Genomic DNA, 17,583 nt, shown 5'->3' with positions numbered 1-17,583 from the left:
CCCTCTTAGGACCCTCGTTTGTGTGCAAACCCACGTGCGTGTGACTGTTTGCCATGCTGCTCCCCAGGGTTTCAGAGAGAGAAGCTCCGTGTCCCCAAGGCTCCCACCTCTGCTCAGAGATCTCGGCGTGAGGGCAGGGCCTACCTCCACCTGCGGCAGCCGCCGGGCAGGCAGCGAGCCCACAGGCTGGGAAAAGGCGCCAGTTTTGTACCGCCAGAGATAAGCCTCTTCTCCATCTTGTGCCTGAGGAAAAGGGCAGGGACGGTTCCGGGCCAGCCAGGGCGTGGGGGGAGTGACAGCCAGGACTCGCAGCCCTCCTTACGCACAGGGCGCGGCGCGGCTGAGGTAAACCCGCGCTTGCCGGGCTGGAGACTGGGCCCGAGGCAGCTTCCCTCAGGCAGCGGCAGTTTCCTGCCGGGGAGGTGACGGCGGCCGCGGCGGGCCTGGGGCTGCGGGGCGGGGCGGCCGCCATCACGTGTCGTGCGGCAAGGAGCGAGCATCCCGGGGACAGGCGGCGGCACTGCCGGCGAGAGCGGAGGTAACGTGGGCGGCCGTGCCGCTACAGCCGGCGGGCAGCTGACTTGGGGGCCAGCACCGCGGCGAATGGCGGGCTCCCCTCCCACCTTGGTGAGGGGACGGAGCTAAACGGGGGGAGGCTGCCGGGGCGGCTAGCAGCTCTGCGGTGCAGGCGGAGGTTTCCGGCTCCTCTCCGCGCCGTCGCCTCCCCTGCAGCATCCGGGAGCTGGTGGCCTCGGCTAACCGGGCCGGCTGCAGGTGTGAGGGGTGGCGGTGCGACTAACGCCGTGTGTTTATGTGTTTTTAAAAGGGTGCTTCAGCGGCAGACACCTGCGGGTACCTCATTCCTGATAGCCCTGAGAGGGCGGCGGCGACGGCGGCTGGTGCTGCCGCTGCCGCTGCCGCCTCACGCATCGGGGCTGAGGCGTCCGCCTCTCGGGATAGCCTTTGCCTTCCCGGGGCTGTTGAAGAGGCGTGAAATATGTTCACATCCCGACGTGAGGGTGTTTTTTTGGAGCCACGTGTTTTGTTTAGCTTGGCAGCAGGCAGGTAGAGGGGTTGGTGCTCAGGTTGGTTTGTAACAGGATGGTTTTTGATGGGTGCATGCAATTTCTAACTGCTCTGTTACCCTGGCTGTGGGAGGGAACTGGAGCGAGGTTAGAGATCCCCTCAGGCGAGCATGGCTTTGCTTACTGGCATTTGGTAATGATTTTGATCGTTTATGTGCTTTTGAAGTGAAATGCCATCTGAGTAGGCGTGACGGTGAGTTATGGCTGAAGAGCACACATGGGTATAGATTTGTAGGTAAGCATGTGCCTCCTGGCGTTCCCTTTCCCTCCTTTGAGAGCTTTCCAGTTGGGTGCCCCAGCGCAAAAAGTAAGATAAATTTGTTTAACAAACTCTGTTATTGTCCACTCTGTGTCTACCTGGGAGTTATTGTGCGAATTTCACCTGATGTTGCCCTCCTTGCAGCTTCCTCATGTCCTCCTAACCTCACTTCTGGCTAAATCAAGACTTGTCTGCCACTAAGTCCCTATTTGCGAACTTGCTTCTATTTTTTTGCCTTGGAAATATAAAAATAAATTAGAAGTGTGAAGGATATAGTGGCATGTTGTTTTCAACTTGTACTTAGCACAGTTCCCTACCTTTAAAGTGACTTTATTTCAAATCTGGAGTAATATTCCTGAGGTGGATCTTTCTAGGACTGGTACTTGAGAAGTTTCTCAGACACTGTAGCTGAATATCTGTGAGCTGATGATAGGTGTTTTGCTTTTTTAATGTTCATAGTCTTATTTGTCCCAACATGTGGACAGTGTGTATTTGGTGAACGTCTCTCGTGCAGTAGTGTCACTGGTGTTTATAGTCAGAACTTAGCTGCTATCACTGATACTCTTATCAAATGAACCGTTGACATAGTAACTTCTCTTTCATACCTTTTTAGATAGTAAACACACCTTGGCCTTTTTTAAATTGGGTGTAGCAACTAAATCTATTTCATCAAAGGTTTATGCTGGTGTTTATACTTGTAAAGATGGTGTGTTTGCATGTGTGAGCACAAAAGTCTTGGTGGAGGAGATCAGATCTTTACATTGGAAGTTGTTTTTTGTTGCAAGGGCTTCCTGTCTGCTGACTGTATGTATGGCAGGGAAGTGATTCTTCTCTCCACAGAAACAAGAAAAACACATACTAGACACAGTCTAAGCCTTTCCCACTGAAATGTTCATACTGAGGTGCCTAAACATATGCACTGTCAGGGCTAGGCGTTTCTGGGGCATACCTTTGTTTTGCTGGTGCATGACTTCCAAAGACTCTCATGCTGTTGGCTTCTGTAGGAGAATCTTTACTCTTACTGAAGGGCCCATCACTGTGTTCAGAAACAGGAGTTTTACAGCTGGTATATGTGAATAGACAAAATAGGTATATAAAGCTGTGTTACAACAAGAGCTGTTTTATGCAGTTAAGACCACTGTGGAGATGGAGGCAAGAACCTGCTAGTAAGTGGGTATTGTAAGATTATTAGCAGTTTGGTATTTCATATTGGTCATTAAACCCACTTGCATGTTCATCCTAGGTTGAACAAATGAGAGGTCAGCTGCTGTCCTGCTCAGTAGGATAGAGGGAAAGTTGGCAGATAGTTCCCCTTTCTCTGCTTAAAGGAAGGGCCACCCTCCAGTGTGATGTTAGTACTTTGGTAACTGCATGTTAACCTTGACTTGCTTCTTTGGTACATGGCCAAAATGTGAGAGGCCTTATCAGGCCTTATTTTTGGTGAGACAATGAAGTGATCCTACTTACAGGTCACTCTGTCCTGATTTCATATCAAAGCTTTCTGTATCAACAGCAGTGTCATTTCAGGGTGGGGGGAGGAATCTTGGGCATATCAGCAAAAAGATTCTCCACAGCTGCAACCATCAGCAGAAAGAAAAAAAAGAGTTGAAGACTAGTATTGCACAAGGGTGAGTGAGTGATGAGGAAATCCATGTGTTAGCTTATGTGAAGGCATAAGCCTCCATTAGCCATTGCAGTTCTGTGGCAAGGCTTTGGCAGCATTAGAGGCTGTTGTGAGAGTGGTTTTAGCTGCGCTGTTACAGGCTTGGTTTATGTTAGAAAATAAATACTCTTCATATTTGGCTCTTCTCTTCCAAGCCTGTCTTCTGTTTCCACATAAGTAATGGTCTTGCGACAGGATCATGTTTTTTTACTATATGTAGTGGTTTCACTATACTATTTTCTCTAGTATCTGCTCTGCTTCTTCATTTGCAGCCTTTTCCAGCTGGTCAAAGCTGCTGAGTTTAGTTCCAGTTAAGATTAAGTGAAGTGCTTGTAGGAAAAAACTTGTTTGTTAGAGAGGTGGTGTAGTAAGACACACTACTCAGGCAAGTAAGCAGTTCCTGCCCTGAAGGCTTTAAGGAGATAAACCAAACAAAGTCAGAGAGGAAGATGAAATGCCAGATCTTGAGTGAGGCATTTGTGGCACAAACACACCTTCATGCAAATCTTGTCAGCAGATACCTGATGTTGGGAATAACAAAGGCAGACTCGGAGAGGAAGAAAAAGTATAGGAGGACAAAACAAGCTGCACTGAGAGTGTGATTATTCTTTCCTAGGGAAAGTAGAGCAGGAAACAGTCAAGGTCATGAATAACGACGTTGGATAAAACTGCAATCAGGTGCTACTTGTTAAGGAGGAGGCACTTGAACAGTGGCAGGGTCTTTAGGTCTTGGTAATTGAACGTACCTCTGAACTTCAGACCATGAGGTAAATCAAGGTGACAGTGCAAAACTGCAGATCTGACTTAATTTGAATGATTGAGTTACTTTAAAATCAAATCATCAAAAAGCCTGAATATTCAAAGTAATGTTTATTCTTCTGAGCAAGCTGTACTTTGAAAGGTATTCCAGGAAGGAATGAGAATGATGATTAGGGTATGTGGAGCAATAAATTGTAAAGCTGTGTGGTTATCACCAAAATGATGGCTTGCATCCATCAGTTCACAATGTATTACTCAGTTTTGTCCTGTATCTGGAAGGGCTGAGAATGAACATGGTGTATTTTCAGATTGGCAGTTGAATGTCCTAGTAACAACTGTAGCATTCTTACTTTTTTTTCACTGAGACTTGTTCAGAGTGATTTGCCTTCTGGAGTACATTTGCATCTAGTGTCCTGTCTGCATCAAAATAGAAATAAAAAGACTCAATTTGGAGCTGAATGCTATTTTCATGGGTCACAAGGGTTCTTTAAATCCACTTATAGTCAAGCTAGTCATGAAAACTTATGCTTTGATTGTTTGTCCTGGTGGTTTACACATTTATGCTTTGTGATGACTGCATCATATTTGAAATTGAGTATTATAAAAATGTATGTTCAGTTACACAGTAAAAAGTCAACTTCTGTTGTGTAAACAAGCCAAACATGTTACAAGCTCATAGGCCACGTGTTTTTGAAGGCTTAACTCTGCTATACTGGTAACAGGAACTCTGCCAATATGTGGTTGCAGCTGAATTTGGCACAAGATAGGTGGAAGAGTAAATAACAAGAAGAACTGGTAACACCTGGTGAGATGAATTTGATTTTACTTTTCTTTGCAGTTTTAGGCACACTTACCTGTACACAGTGTGTGGCTGATTCTGTCCTGATTAATTTTGTTGGAGATGCTTCATTATAACATTGAAACTTTTAAGTTCAGAAATTAAACTTTGCTATTTCAGAAATATTGAAAAAAATTAGTCTAATTAAAAGTATGATATTTGATGGTTTGTGATTGTATGTATGGTACTAGATAAGGTGTTGACTTGCATTTATAATAAAATTATTTAGTAGTTAATCATCTTTGAAGTATTTCTTTGAAATATTGAGGAAGGAAATAAGTCAGAAGGCAGATGACTAAACAGATTGAGGATCTCATTTTGGATTTTTTTTGAAAGCACACAGTCTTTATTTTAATATGGAAAAAGCTGAATGATTGATGAGTTGGAGGTGAATGATGTAATGTGTTTCAGTAAATTATTTGTACCCTGTCTTAGTAAAGGCTACTTTTTAATTGATGGAAAATAATCTTTATCACACTGACATCTTTGCAGCTGTTTAAGTTCATGGATATCAAGCCAGATTTTTTTCTGTACAGTAATATATTAGTGCTGCCTTTGTAATAGAGTATGATTAATAAGTCTTCCCTCCAGAAGGAAGTGCCTCTAACTGCATGAGCGAAGCTTCTGTATGTTACTAGATCCACAAATACATTCCTGGTTTGGGTGGTTGCATACTGACCCTTCAGAATCCCCATATTGAGAGTTTTTCGTAGAGTTGTGGAATGCTTTAGGTTGGAAGGGACCAAGGTCATCTAGTCCACCTGCCCTGCAGTCAGCTGGGACACCTGCAACTAGAGTAGATTGCTCGGAGCTCCAAACAATCTGACCTGGAAGGGAATGGTTCCAGGAATGGGTCATCTACTGACTGTCTGGGCAACCTGGGCCAGGACCTCACCACCTTTACAGTAAAAAAAAAAAAAAAAAAAAAAAAAAAAAAATTATTCCTTCTGTCTAGTCTGAGCTCTCTCTTTTAGTTTGAACCTGTCACCCTTTGTCCTGTCACAGTAGGCCCAGCTCAAAAGATTGTCCCCATCTTTCTTTTTGGCCTCTTTTAAGTACAGGAAGGCCAAAATAAAGTCTCCCTGGAGACTTCTGCAGGTCGAAGAACCCCCACTCTCTTCAGTCTGGTCTCACAGCAGAGGGCTTTCAGCCCTCTCATCATTGCTGTGGCCTCTTCTGGCCCCTTTCCAACAGGCCTATGACTCTCCTATGCTGAGGACTCTGGAGCTGGCCTGAGCACTGCAAGGTGGTGTCTCAGCAGAGATGAGTGGAGGGGCAGAATTCCCTCCCTCCACCTGCTGCCCATGCTGCTGGAGATGCAGCCCAGGACACAACTGGGTCCGAGCTGTGAGCGCACAGTGACGGCTCACGTCCAGCTTTTCATCCCTCAGCATCCCCAGGCTTAGTTGACAAGTTTATTGTTGGAATAACAAAACCTTTTGTGAGATTCCTGTTACCACAAAAAAGCACAAAGCCTGTTTTTTCCCCTGCCTGGCTAGGTCAGCTGCTCTCTTCTAGCTGACCCAGAGGTTTTAATTTTTCTGTTCCATGGGATATAGTTCAAGGGGTTTAAAGAAGAGCAGGACAAGTGAATAGCAGTGCTTTCTAGTAATTATATGGGGCCTGTTCTTTATGCAGCTGATGACCTAAGTTATCAAAGGTACACTTGCCATTGAAGGTGATTTCAATACAAGGCTGTTTCTCCATTATTTCTTTCTTGAACTTCTGTAAAATGGGCTTTACTCAGAATTGCTGCTAATTATCAGTATGTTATTGTGCTAATAAGTGTTACTAGCAGTAACTTGCTGTTGGAAATCATAGGAGAATATCCTGGAGACTTGAGGAGAAGATAAGCCTTTTACAAATAGTCAATTTTGAAGCAGAGGAAAAAGTTCATTTTGTGTCTGTGTTTTTAGTACAGATGCTCATGAGGTACTTGGATTGAAACTGCTGTGGGTTTTTTCATGTGCAGCCTGTACTCTTAGATAACTCCCAAGAAATGGGGTAATTGAACTGGGGATAGATTTAGGGAGGGAGCAAACTGTCAGTGAAAACGCAAGAGCTGGATCAAGGAGATTCTGGAGTAAGTATCTCTTCATATTGCCTTAGCAAGAGCCCTCACTGCATTAATAATATGTGTGACCCTGATATTAGATCACTCATAAGTCAGTAGAATAATTTGATTAGTCTTTTTAGTGCTGCAATAAATCTATGTTCATGCTTAGAACTTCCAGCTTGGTCTTAGGGTGCTTGCCTTTTCTATATCACATCACTTTGCTTCTATTTGTTCTTTCTTCCTTCTCAGCATTGGAATCCTTTAATTATGTCCTTCCTTCAGTTTTGGTTGCTTGTTGTTTTCCTAAAGGCAGAAGTCCCTTTCCCAGCTTAAATTATATTGGAATTTGTCTTGTGCTCTGTGGGGGCTGGGTTTTTTTTTCTGTTCATTTTAAGCATGCATGGATTTTCCTTTGTGCAAGAAAACGTATGAAGCAACAAGAGGGAATTTCTCCATTTGTAAATCATCGGGTTGAAAGGTGGAAAGAAGATTTGTCAAGAAAGTCCTGGGATTAAAAAACATATTTCAGCTGTCTTTATTTTGTTTTAGATTGTGTTTTGGAGTCGTGGAGAATTCACAGTCTTGCCACAATGGAAGAAAGGACAAATTGTATGAAGTCAAATAGTTCACTGGCTGAATACAGCCCCGTCAATAAGCCAGACAGGACAGATTCAAGCTGTGAAACACAGGAAAAACAAAATACAATGCAACTGAAGAAAGAAATATCTTTGGTAAATGGGATAAGCCTCATAGTAGGCAATATGATTGGTTCAGGTATCTTTGTCTCTCCCAAAGGAGTTCTCATCTACAGCAAATCTTATGGATTGTCTTTAGTAATTTGGGCAATTGGAGGAATTTTTTCAGTCTTTGGAGCCCTCTGCTATGCTGAACTTGGAACCACTATTACAAAGTCAGGAGCCAGCTATGCATATATCTTGGAGTCTTTTGGAAGCTTCATTGCTTTTATTCGTTTGTGGACCTCACTCTTAATTGTTGAGCCTACTAGTCAGGCCATTATTGCCATCACCTTTGCTAACTACATAGTTCAACCTTTCTTCCCTTCTTGTGACCCTCCGTACTTGGCTTGCCGTCTCATAGCAGCTGCTTGTGAATGTAAGTATTTCTTGGAGTTCACTATGGTAATTTTATATCCATGGTTAAGTTTTATTAAAACAAATCCTACCAACTCCCAGGGTTGTTGCCTACTGAATCAGCTATGGTTTGAGTTAGAATGGGGAGAAGAATTTCCAGCACATGAATAACTTGCAGATAGTCAGTGAATTTCCTTTTCTCCTTCAGAAGCAGAACAAGGGATTTAACTCTTCCAAGTTTCCTTGCATGGCTAAAATGGAGGGGAGGGAAGGGTTTTTTCTCCCCCACCTCAGGTATATTAAATCAAAGATAATTTTGGTGTGGTCTAAGAGTTATAGCAAAACAGCTATTATGCTACAAGTTTAATGTAACTTATTTTATGATGGCTTGTCAATGTTAAGATGCCTACATAATTACTCTAGAAGGTTGTCAAGAGATCATTCAAGAATATTCTTTATGCTTCCAATTAATGTCAGTACAAAAGTACCTGTCATAAAGCTGCAAAGCTCTGTATCAAGAGAATGAAACAGTATGATTGTACTCTGTGTGTCTTATTCCATTTTAGGTATTTCCTATTTAAAGATGTTTATATTGCATTTCTGGTAAAGAGTGAAAAATACACTTCAAGGAATCTGTATGGCAACCCTTTGTCCCACAGTGATCAGTCACTATGAGCTGTGGAGATGCCATTCCTGTTATACTGAAGTTGATATATAGAGCTTGATCTTTTTACTGCCAATGCTGTGCTGCAGGGAAATGTGCTGCTCCTTGCTGCTTCCTTTTTGAGGCAACAGGGAGTTTGTTGAAATAGCTCAATTGTTCCTTACTGCAGTTGTCTGTGTAGGACTAGATTATGGGAAGCACAAAGACAGCAAGTAGCTTGTGCAACAGAAATTTGACCTCTGTAACTAGCTGTGAGCACTTCAGCTTCCCTTTCCACTTCAGTAAATTAATTTGTTACTGTTGGAAAAGCACTAATGTGCTGGTCCAGGTAGTGGGAAGAATAATCACAAACTTCTCCCAAACCATCTGTAAGCTTACTCAGTTCTATTCCCTGAGTCTCCCTCATTCTCTTCCAAATGTGCGTCCACATTGTGTTGTGACAACTTCAGGGAAGAAATGAAGGACCTGTAATGTCACGCTCACATTCCTCGAACAGCAACCATCTCCAGGTACTCTGGCAGAGATTCAGGGAGAATCTGCTTTTCCATTTAAGGTATCTTGCATCTGAGGGGAATTAGCCCTTCTAAAAGGCAGTTCAGCAAAAAGCAAGAAATTAAGACAAAGTGATGCAATAGGAGATGTAGAAAAACAGTGTGACAATCCTGTGCCCTTGCTGCTAGGAGGAAATTTAGCAGCTTTTTCTTTAGAGGGGACATGTGACAGCAAGCTCACTCTCACACAGATGGTACAACTTTAACAGTAATTTTATGATTTAAGCGCTTGCTCTGCCCTGCTCTGAGTGTCCCAGACTCACTCCTCTGCTTTACAGCTTCGTTTTATGTTACAATCTACACTCCTCCCTGGCCTGACAGGACTCTTAGCTCTGGATACAGAGCTGGTTAGTACGGACTGTAGATGAGAACAGGTGGGCTTGTTGTGGGGTATATGTTTGTTCTTTTTAAATTTGTACTGGGAACAATACTAGGTCTAATGTGAGATCAGTCTTAGTGTTACACAGCATTGCTTTGTCAATCATTTTGGCAGTGGGTAGCATCTGGTGCCACTGATCTTCTCAGGAAGTTTAAGTTCAAAGGAAATAGAAGAGAATGGTTTTAGTGAAGGAAAGATTCTTGATAATCTTTGATTTTGGTTTCCTTTTAAAATGTAGGAGACAATTTGAAGCAGAGACTAAGTCACTAAAAGAAGTTGATTTTAACTACTCCCAATGAATGTTGCTATTGGGAAAAAAAAGGCTGAAATAAAAGCCCTACGAGCAAATACCCTCTAGATAATGCTGATCATTGATACTGAGAAGCAGAGCTGTTTTTTCCTGAGGGCTCTCTGGGAGCTGCAGCAGTTCTGACTTCTGAAATTCGATACCACTGGGTTTTTTTCCCATCATCTTGCCAAGCTCAGTGGAATCTCCTTCAGCTATTCCACTTGCCCAAGCTGTATGGTATGCTAGTGCCATACTTTTGAGAGTATTACCTTTCTTTTGTTGCCTTTTAAAAATTACCATTTTTCTGTTTGGTAATTGTGCTAAGTTAATTTTTATCTTAATAATCTCATTATTATTGGAAAGGAAAAGATTGATCACATTTTCATTGAATTTTGTTTTGCTACTACCTTACCCTTTAGACAGTCAAGCTTGTTTTTTTATTTAGGTACATATATAAAGTGTATAGTGCAATAAAGCTGTGTGGAGATAAAAACTACAGTAGAATATAACTGCTTCTTTTACTAGCTAGAGAAAAAAATCTTTGGAGAAAATATCTAAACTTTGGGGTGGAATCAATAATGATTATCCACATGAAGAAAATCCTAGTTCATGCATATTTTTTCTTAATAAAAAACACTGGAGATACCAAATCCTGTACAGGGTGAGGTTGTCTGGCTCTCCACTTGAAGAAAAAGTAATAAGTGCAAAAGCAAAATGTTGAGAGCTGTGAAAACAGCATGGGGAAGTTGATCATGTGAGTAAATTTAGTTAGCCACCGTTACCGAAATGTTGGTGAAATCTGAAAGTCTCATTTCAGTTCCATTGCCATCTTGTGAAATAGGCCTGACACTAGTTTATTTTTAGAGAAGAGGAGAAATATGCTCAGAATACTCATTACTGCCAGTTCTTAAATATCCTAATTACCATTGCATTAGCTGTAAAGTGTATGCTATTTGGTCAGATCTCTTCTCACTTGATAGTGGAGTTTAGTACAACTGGGAGAGTGGATTGAGTCACCTGTGACCATATTTAGTATTGCACATACCCCATGAATGTTGAATTCCTCGTTGGGAGCAAGGAATGCTACAAAAACTTTTCAACTCCTCTTTTTATATCTTCGCTAAGGGAATTTCTAGGTAATCTTTCATTGAGCAGAATACTGACACACTGAAATGAATTATTTAATGTAGTGGTTTCTTTAGCTTCAGGAATAGTGACAGAATTCAGCTGATGAGGGATAACAGGAAAATAAGTGTATAATCAGAGAAGGGGAAGATTTTTTTTTTCCTTCCATCTCTTTAAACAGTGTGTTTAGAACATCTGTTTCCTACTGTTTTGTTTAAACCAGTATGTTTTCACAGTGTATTTTGCTTAGTTAAACATAAATATTACTATGTCAGGTAAGTGTACGTTTGTGTTATAGTTGAAAATATTTGAAAAAGGCATTAGAGTGAATATTGTTCAAATGCTCTTCATTTTTCTTTTTTCCTTAGGTCTTCTGACATTTATAAATTGTGCCTATGTTAAATGGGGAACACGAGTGCAGGATATATTTACTTATGCTAAAGTTATTGCTCTTATTGTCATCATTACAACTGGAATTGTTAAAATATTCCAGGGTAAGTTATAAAATTAAAGCAAAGGTTTGTGTTTATCAGTTCAACTGAGTAACTGTCTAAAGACTATAAAATCTATCCGTGTGTTATCAAATAATACAGCCACTTTGAGGACACAAATAGCGCCAGTGTTGGGCAGTATCGTGGGACTATATCATAAGTATCTTTCCTATCTCACTTGACTTTGAACTAGGTAAGAGAAGGTAAGTGATTGCTCAGCAATGTTGTGGAATTTACAGCCTGCAATATGAAATCATAAAGGAAATGAAACCAGAAAAATACAGAGCTAGCAAAACACAGTGGGAACAGAGAAAGCTGTAAGTTGCTGTAAGGGACATAATGCTTTACAGTGAGATCAGCTGGGTTTTTTTTTTGTTCTCCTTTACAGAATGAATTTTGTGTAACTTACTGCAAAAATAAATATGTAAGAATATGTTTTTGTGGATAGCAGCTCTTTGTTTGCCCAGATCTTGAGTTCTGTTAGAGCTGTTGAGAATTAGAAAGTTGCTGTGAGAGAGAGCCTACAAGTTAGGGGCATTGTGAACTTCTTTTTGCCCGTAGCCTTGTCTTTGGAGAGAATGTGTTAGTTGTAAAAAATCATCCTGCATTCAAAGCTGCCATAAATGTATTTTTCTGGCATTCTGACAAGTGGTGTCCTTTGCTTTAACTGCTTATTGTTGAAAGTCCATGAGCGAGGTGATTAGTACGAATGGAGCAAGAATACACATATGCGAGCATCACACTGGAGTGTTTAATCCTTAGCACATCTGCCCATCCCTTGTTTTGTAGATACCAAGCTTCTTCACTACTGACTTCCTTGTTGTTATCTGCTTTGTTTGTTCCTAACTCTGGAGTTACTCTGCCGATGTCTGTGCCAAGGAAATAGCAGCACTTTATTAGGATAAAAAAATAGGGAAGAGAAAAAAATGAAGATATTTTGGACACCTCCAGTATTTGCCTGGACAGTTTTGATGAAACCTAACCATTTCAGAATACATAGTACAGGGCACTGTATATCAAATTTAGAGAGTAACTTGGCTTTCTGTGCTTGTTTCCATGTGTCTGTGTATTTGAAATACTCTGCATATTTAAAGCTGCCACTCGAGCTTTGCCTTGCCTTGTTTAATGTCAAAAGAGAGTACGAGGTCTCACAAGTACTGATGCAGAAAAACACACGCTTTTTTTCTTGGCAAAATTCTATCTCAGAATAGCAGTATCTTAGGTTCTGTTAATTGTTCTCAGTTTTCTGTTTTTAATAGCTAAAATTTAGTCATCTCTTCAGGTGGTTGGGGGTTTTTTGTCATAGATACCTAAAATTGGTTGTAAACTTTGTTTTCCACGTGGGTTGAATGAGTGAAAATGTAACAGGATGGAGCAGGTGATAACATATTTATAAAAGAAAAGCTACCCTTAGCCTGGGTACTGTCATTGCCACTTGCTTGTAGCTCAGTTTGAGCTTACTGTTCCTGTACTTGTGCTATTGTGGGCAAAGGTGTTCATCCTCAGAAGATATATTTTTTGGTAGTTTAAATGCCATGCTTATTCTCCTGTGTGAAGCAGAGAGCAGAACTGGAAAAAGAGGTTAATAAGCTGCCTTGAAGACACTAGAGTTTCTGAGTCTTTTGTATTTTCATTGCACCTCTTCCACACGCAGGTTATTCATCACACTTCGAAAAGTCTTTTGAGGGATCCTCTTTGGATATTGGAGACATTTCCCTTGCACTCTATTCTGCCTTGTTCTCTTACTCGGGTTGGGATACCCTCAATTACGTAACAGAAGAGATCAAAAACCCAGAAAGGTAAGGAGTTGGAGCTTTCTAAACCTGGATACTTCCCACATTGCTTGTTTCATGGCTGTCTCGCTATTTAATTCTGAGCTTTTACAGAAATGAATAGAACCTCTCTGTGCTTAGATTATGAAGGTGTGGGCAGCCACTAGCAAAGATTTGATAGTTTTAAACTCCATTTAGAAATGAAAAGGGGGTGGGGGGAAGGAGGAATAAGTAAGTGCAGATGATTGTAGGATGCTGTATTCAGTGCTTGATGTGCTTTTGGTTCAAGATGTTGCTGCTGGTTGTGACAATAGGTTTTAGTATTACAGTGAAACAATTACATAGGTGTAGGTCATGCTCAGTATCTGTGCAGTAGTTCTGATTTCATACTTAGGAATGTTATTCTGTTCCGTGAATTGATGCTCTAAAAGCCTGACTTGACTGATCGTGTTCAGTCTGTAAGCAGATGTCTTTGTGTCAAAAATCAGAATCCCTTTTGATCGTTTTTACTTCATATTATAAGGAACAGCTCAGATTGCTACAACAGAAAGATAAAGAATAGAAGAAATTGTTGTTTTAGTTTCTTTTCAATTCTCAAACCTTTTTTTGTTTGGCTAATTTTTACTTTTGCTTTTTTGTTCTGATACCCCTGAGTTCTATGCTGTGCACTTATTTAACCAGGAAAGTTATTTATTAAAATGATAAAATAGTAGGTAACTATTTTAAGAATAGCTATTTTCAGTCAGACTGAAGTTCACGTTGACAGTGTTTCCTTAAATTGTTTTGCAATGATTTGTTATATGTATATGGATGAGAAGTACATTTTGAGTTTACATCAGTCATTTGGTCCTTCAAATATTCCTCATATTCACCTGATTCGTAGTGCCCCCGTGCTTGTCCAGCCAAAAGTTGTGATCCACAACTTCAAATTTGAAGTAATCTCTTGGCATTTGTCTTGGGTGATGCAAAGGCCTTAAAATGCCATTTCAGCTTGTTGCATTACAGAGCATTCCTGAATTAATTTCTACGTGGTTTTCTAATTCTATTTCTTCTCAACACTGAGGTTCACACATCTCTCACTGTGAGTGTGCAACCTGGAAGCAGAACTGGAACTCCCAGTTACTAATTTACTGGTTTGTATTAGTGGTGTGTGTTTTGGTTTTTGCTTCCCTAGCAGACCCATCTGGAATTCTGGGCCTCAGGCAATTTTTGAGGAAGCTTCTAAAGTGCCTTTAATTTTTCTACTGTTTGTTTTGTTGGTTTGTTATTGAAAACTATGTTCATGGCAAATGCTCATCCACATCAGCATGGTGTGGTTGGGTTCAAGCTGGATAAATGCAAGTGTAACACTCTCAGTTCTGCTTTTCCTGCAAGCTCTGGGGGAAGAATAAGGCTGAGAAAAGCCCAAACCTAAAGTTTAAAAGTTTGCTTCTGCTTCTGCTTTGCAGATTTCCTCCTTATGGAGCTGCAGACTTGTGTCTGTGAGTCTGTCTCAGCTTTAAATCTTACCTGTTTACATCTAGAGGTTTGAAATGGTCTCACGTTAATCTAGACTTCTTTAATACTACTTTCTAGACATGGTTGCTAGTAAGGTACAGTGTATCCTGGGATTCTCAGCTGTGCAGTAGCTTTGGATCTGCCTTCTGTACCTCTGCTTTCCACAGTTATGCAGAGTGATCAGGGTGGTTTTTTTTTTCCTGTGCAGTGATGAGTGGAGGTGAGATCATGGTCTGGTTTAGTATGTCTCCCTGCATCAGCTACAGAAGTAGCTGCTAGAAGTATTCACCAGGGAGGAGTGCAGTGGTCTTCAGCCCCTTCAAATTCTGGTTGTGCTGATTAATGTGGCCAGGAAATAAATTACAACGTGTAAATTAGAAGCCTATTAGTACAGAGCTGAAGCCCTGAAATTAGGGTACTTGAAGAGTAGTCACATAAAATCTCTTTTTATACATCATTATTACAAAAAAGTTGGGGGTTTTGTTTGGTTGAGGTTTTTTTAATTTTATATTAGAATGTTTAGTTTTAAAAGAATCTAAGACCTTCCAGAGATACTTATTCTGAAATCTTTATTCTGTCTTCATACCTTTTATGTCTAAGGTAAAGGACGTAAACAAATAAGTTTACTCTGTTATTAATGGATTTTTTTTTCTGTGTTGTGGGTCTGGTTTCTTTTTTCTCTTGCAGGAACTTACCACTGGCTATTGCAGTGTCTATGCCAATTGTGACTGTCATCTATATTCTGACCAATATAGCTTACTATACAGTGCTGGATGTCGAGGCCATTCTTTCTAGTGATGCTGTAGCAGTGGTAAGTTGACCGTGTGGTATTACGCTACACTACTCACATTTCACCATTTAGGGCTGCATTTTGTTTTGAGGAACAAAACAGGAAAACTCCCTGCTTTCTTCCAGTACTTCACTCAGAACAGGAGGACAGAACAACTTGTCACAAATAAATAAAGAATAATATTTAATAAAATCACATGAGACCTTGGAATGGGATGCCTAGGGAGGTGGTTGAGGCCCCATCCCTGGAAGTGTTTAAGGTCAGGCTGGATGAGGCTCTGGCCAGCCTGATCTAGGGTTGGGTGTTCCTGCCCATGGCAAGGGGGTTAGAACTGGAGTATCCTTGTGTTCCCTTCCAACCCTGACTAAATCTGTGGTTCTATATGATCAGATTCATTAAAATGAGCACAGATGCATCTTGTCAATGTCTTTTGCAAAGATTAGACTTGTGCACTTTGAGGAGATGATAAATTAGACTCATTAGTACGTAATTTTCTCCCCCGTTCCTTCATCCCACAGCATTTAGAGAGCTGGAGCAGGACACAGGCCAGTGTTCCACTGAGTCACATTCTCTTGAGCTAATAAGTGGTGCCATGCATCCCTGAATGGATGTGTTGCAGCTCAGCTCTGACAAAGTTTAGCTTTGTGTCTCCTTTTTAATGACTTAAATCGCTGCCTTCCCAGCCTTTTATTAATTTCAGAAAACTTCTCATATTTTGAAATACATTATTTCTGTGCATGGAGAAAAGAATGAATCCAATTAAAATATATATAAGCTTCTTAAAGTTAAAGCTGGTCAAAACATGTTTTTTACTTAAAGCTCATCATTAAGCAAAAGTGAAGGTGTTTTTTTTTGTGCTTGAGTTTTTTTGCCTTGTAGCTAGTGAATTAATTGGATAGTTCTGATTACTGTATCCTTTAGAATTGGCACTTGGAAAATTTAATCCTCTTTCTGGTTGTTTAAATTGGAGAAAAAGAAGTTGCTTTCCTCCCATTTAGATTCCCAGTGTAAGTAGTTAGACAATGGACAGAGAGTTTTAAATATATCCAAGTGAAGGAAGTATTCAGTCTGTTCCCACAGAGGATTACTATGATTAAAAATTGGCTTAGCATATCAGCAAACTCTTGTGTTGGGTATTTAGGCAGATGGTTCCACAAAAGCATTTGTTCAGCTTCCTTTGAAATTTGAGAAATCTTTACATTTACTTTACCATAAACTATTTTGAAAGTTTAGATGTGGACTGTAACTTATTTCAAATGTAATTATGCAGATGTTTATATCAAAATATATTGGAAATAAATATAATTCTGCTCTTTGCTTCTTTTTAGCTGAAAATAGAAAATATATGGGGGAAACCTTGGTAAAACCTTTCAGACTCAAACAAAACAAGACAAGGATAGAAAATATTTAACTTTCAGTGTGCAGATGCTAAGGAGTAATAAAATCTCCATCAATATTTATATCTGTTGCAGGCTCTAGTATCTCATATAAAATGCCTTCCTCCAGTGAATTTTTAATTCTTGTTTCAAATTAATTAATCCAGACAACACTAAGATTCAATACCCAACCCACAGTGCATCCTGACTTTTGTAAAGCAACACTCTACTGGGTGTTTTTCTATTTCTTTGATGTCACTCCTTGACAGCAGTGAAATTCTTCAGTCTAGCCTATCTGCTAAGCATATTCTGTCTAAGCCTACTCAAATGCTCCTGCCCTCTGCCAGCATAGAGATTTGTACAGCCATTTGGTGCATGGGATCGGGAAAATGGATCTGCTCTGGGAGACTGGGGAATAATTCAGAGTGGGCCTGTTGCATCTGTGATGCTGCACACAGCTAGTGGTAGCACTGCAGCAGCAGTAGATGGCCAGATGAAGGAGTGACAACAGATGCCCAATGCCTGAACCTTACTATACATGTGAAAGCCAGGCCTGAATCTTTATGAATTTAAATACACTTAACTGTTCTTCGAGATTGTTCTTGACTAAAACTGAGTATGTATTTATTTCTTTCTGTGTGTATACATTTATGCATATACCCATTCTGTGTAATTTTACATGAAATTACAATACTCAGAGCTGGCCAAGGATACATCCAGACACGGAGGAGATAAAAAGAAAGATCAATCTAATTGCATGCAGAGATACTGAGTAGGAGAAGAATGAAAAAAAAAGGGTTGTGATTTCCAATGTTATTAGAGAATTTGCTTGTGCTAGTTTTAGTGGAACTTAAGTAACCACTTTTGAAGTCTAAAGCTGTGCTTTTCACTAGATCTC

The 17,583-nt window shown here is 40.5% G+C and overlaps 1 protein-coding gene across 2 annotated transcripts in view; it reads left to right on the top strand.

Moving 5' to 3' along the window:
* Window positions 1-286: 286 nt before the first annotated feature.
* SLC7A6 (solute carrier family 7 member 6) overlaps window positions 287-17,583 on the top strand; it is a 29,516-nt gene continuing 12,219 nt past the window's right edge. The window contains exons 1-5 of one of the 2 annotated variants that reach the window (XM_064160438.1): window positions 287-538; window positions 7,210-7,773; window positions 11,128-11,253; window positions 12,905-13,049; window positions 15,207-15,330. In XM_064160438.1, coding sequence (XP_064016508.1) covers window positions 7,251-7,773; window positions 11,128-11,253; window positions 12,905-13,049; window positions 15,207-15,330 — 918 coding nt within the window. In that variant the 5' untranslated portion in view covers window positions 287-538; window positions 7,210-7,250. Of the gene's footprint in view, window positions 539-756; window positions 775-7,209; window positions 7,774-11,127; window positions 11,254-12,904; window positions 13,050-15,206; window positions 15,331-17,583 lie in introns of those variants that run through there. The other variant, XM_064160440.1, reaches the window with a different exon arrangement.

Source organism: Pogoniulus pusillus, chromosome 20 (assembly GCF_015220805.1).
Source record: "Pogoniulus pusillus isolate bPogPus1 chromosome 20, bPogPus1.pri, whole genome shotgun sequence".
Classification (NCBI taxonomy): Eukaryota; Metazoa; Chordata; class Aves; order Piciformes; family Lybiidae; genus Pogoniulus; species Pogoniulus pusillus.
The sequence above is the reverse complement of the archived record's forward strand: the minus strand, read 5'-3'. Positions and strand labels throughout refer to the sequence as shown.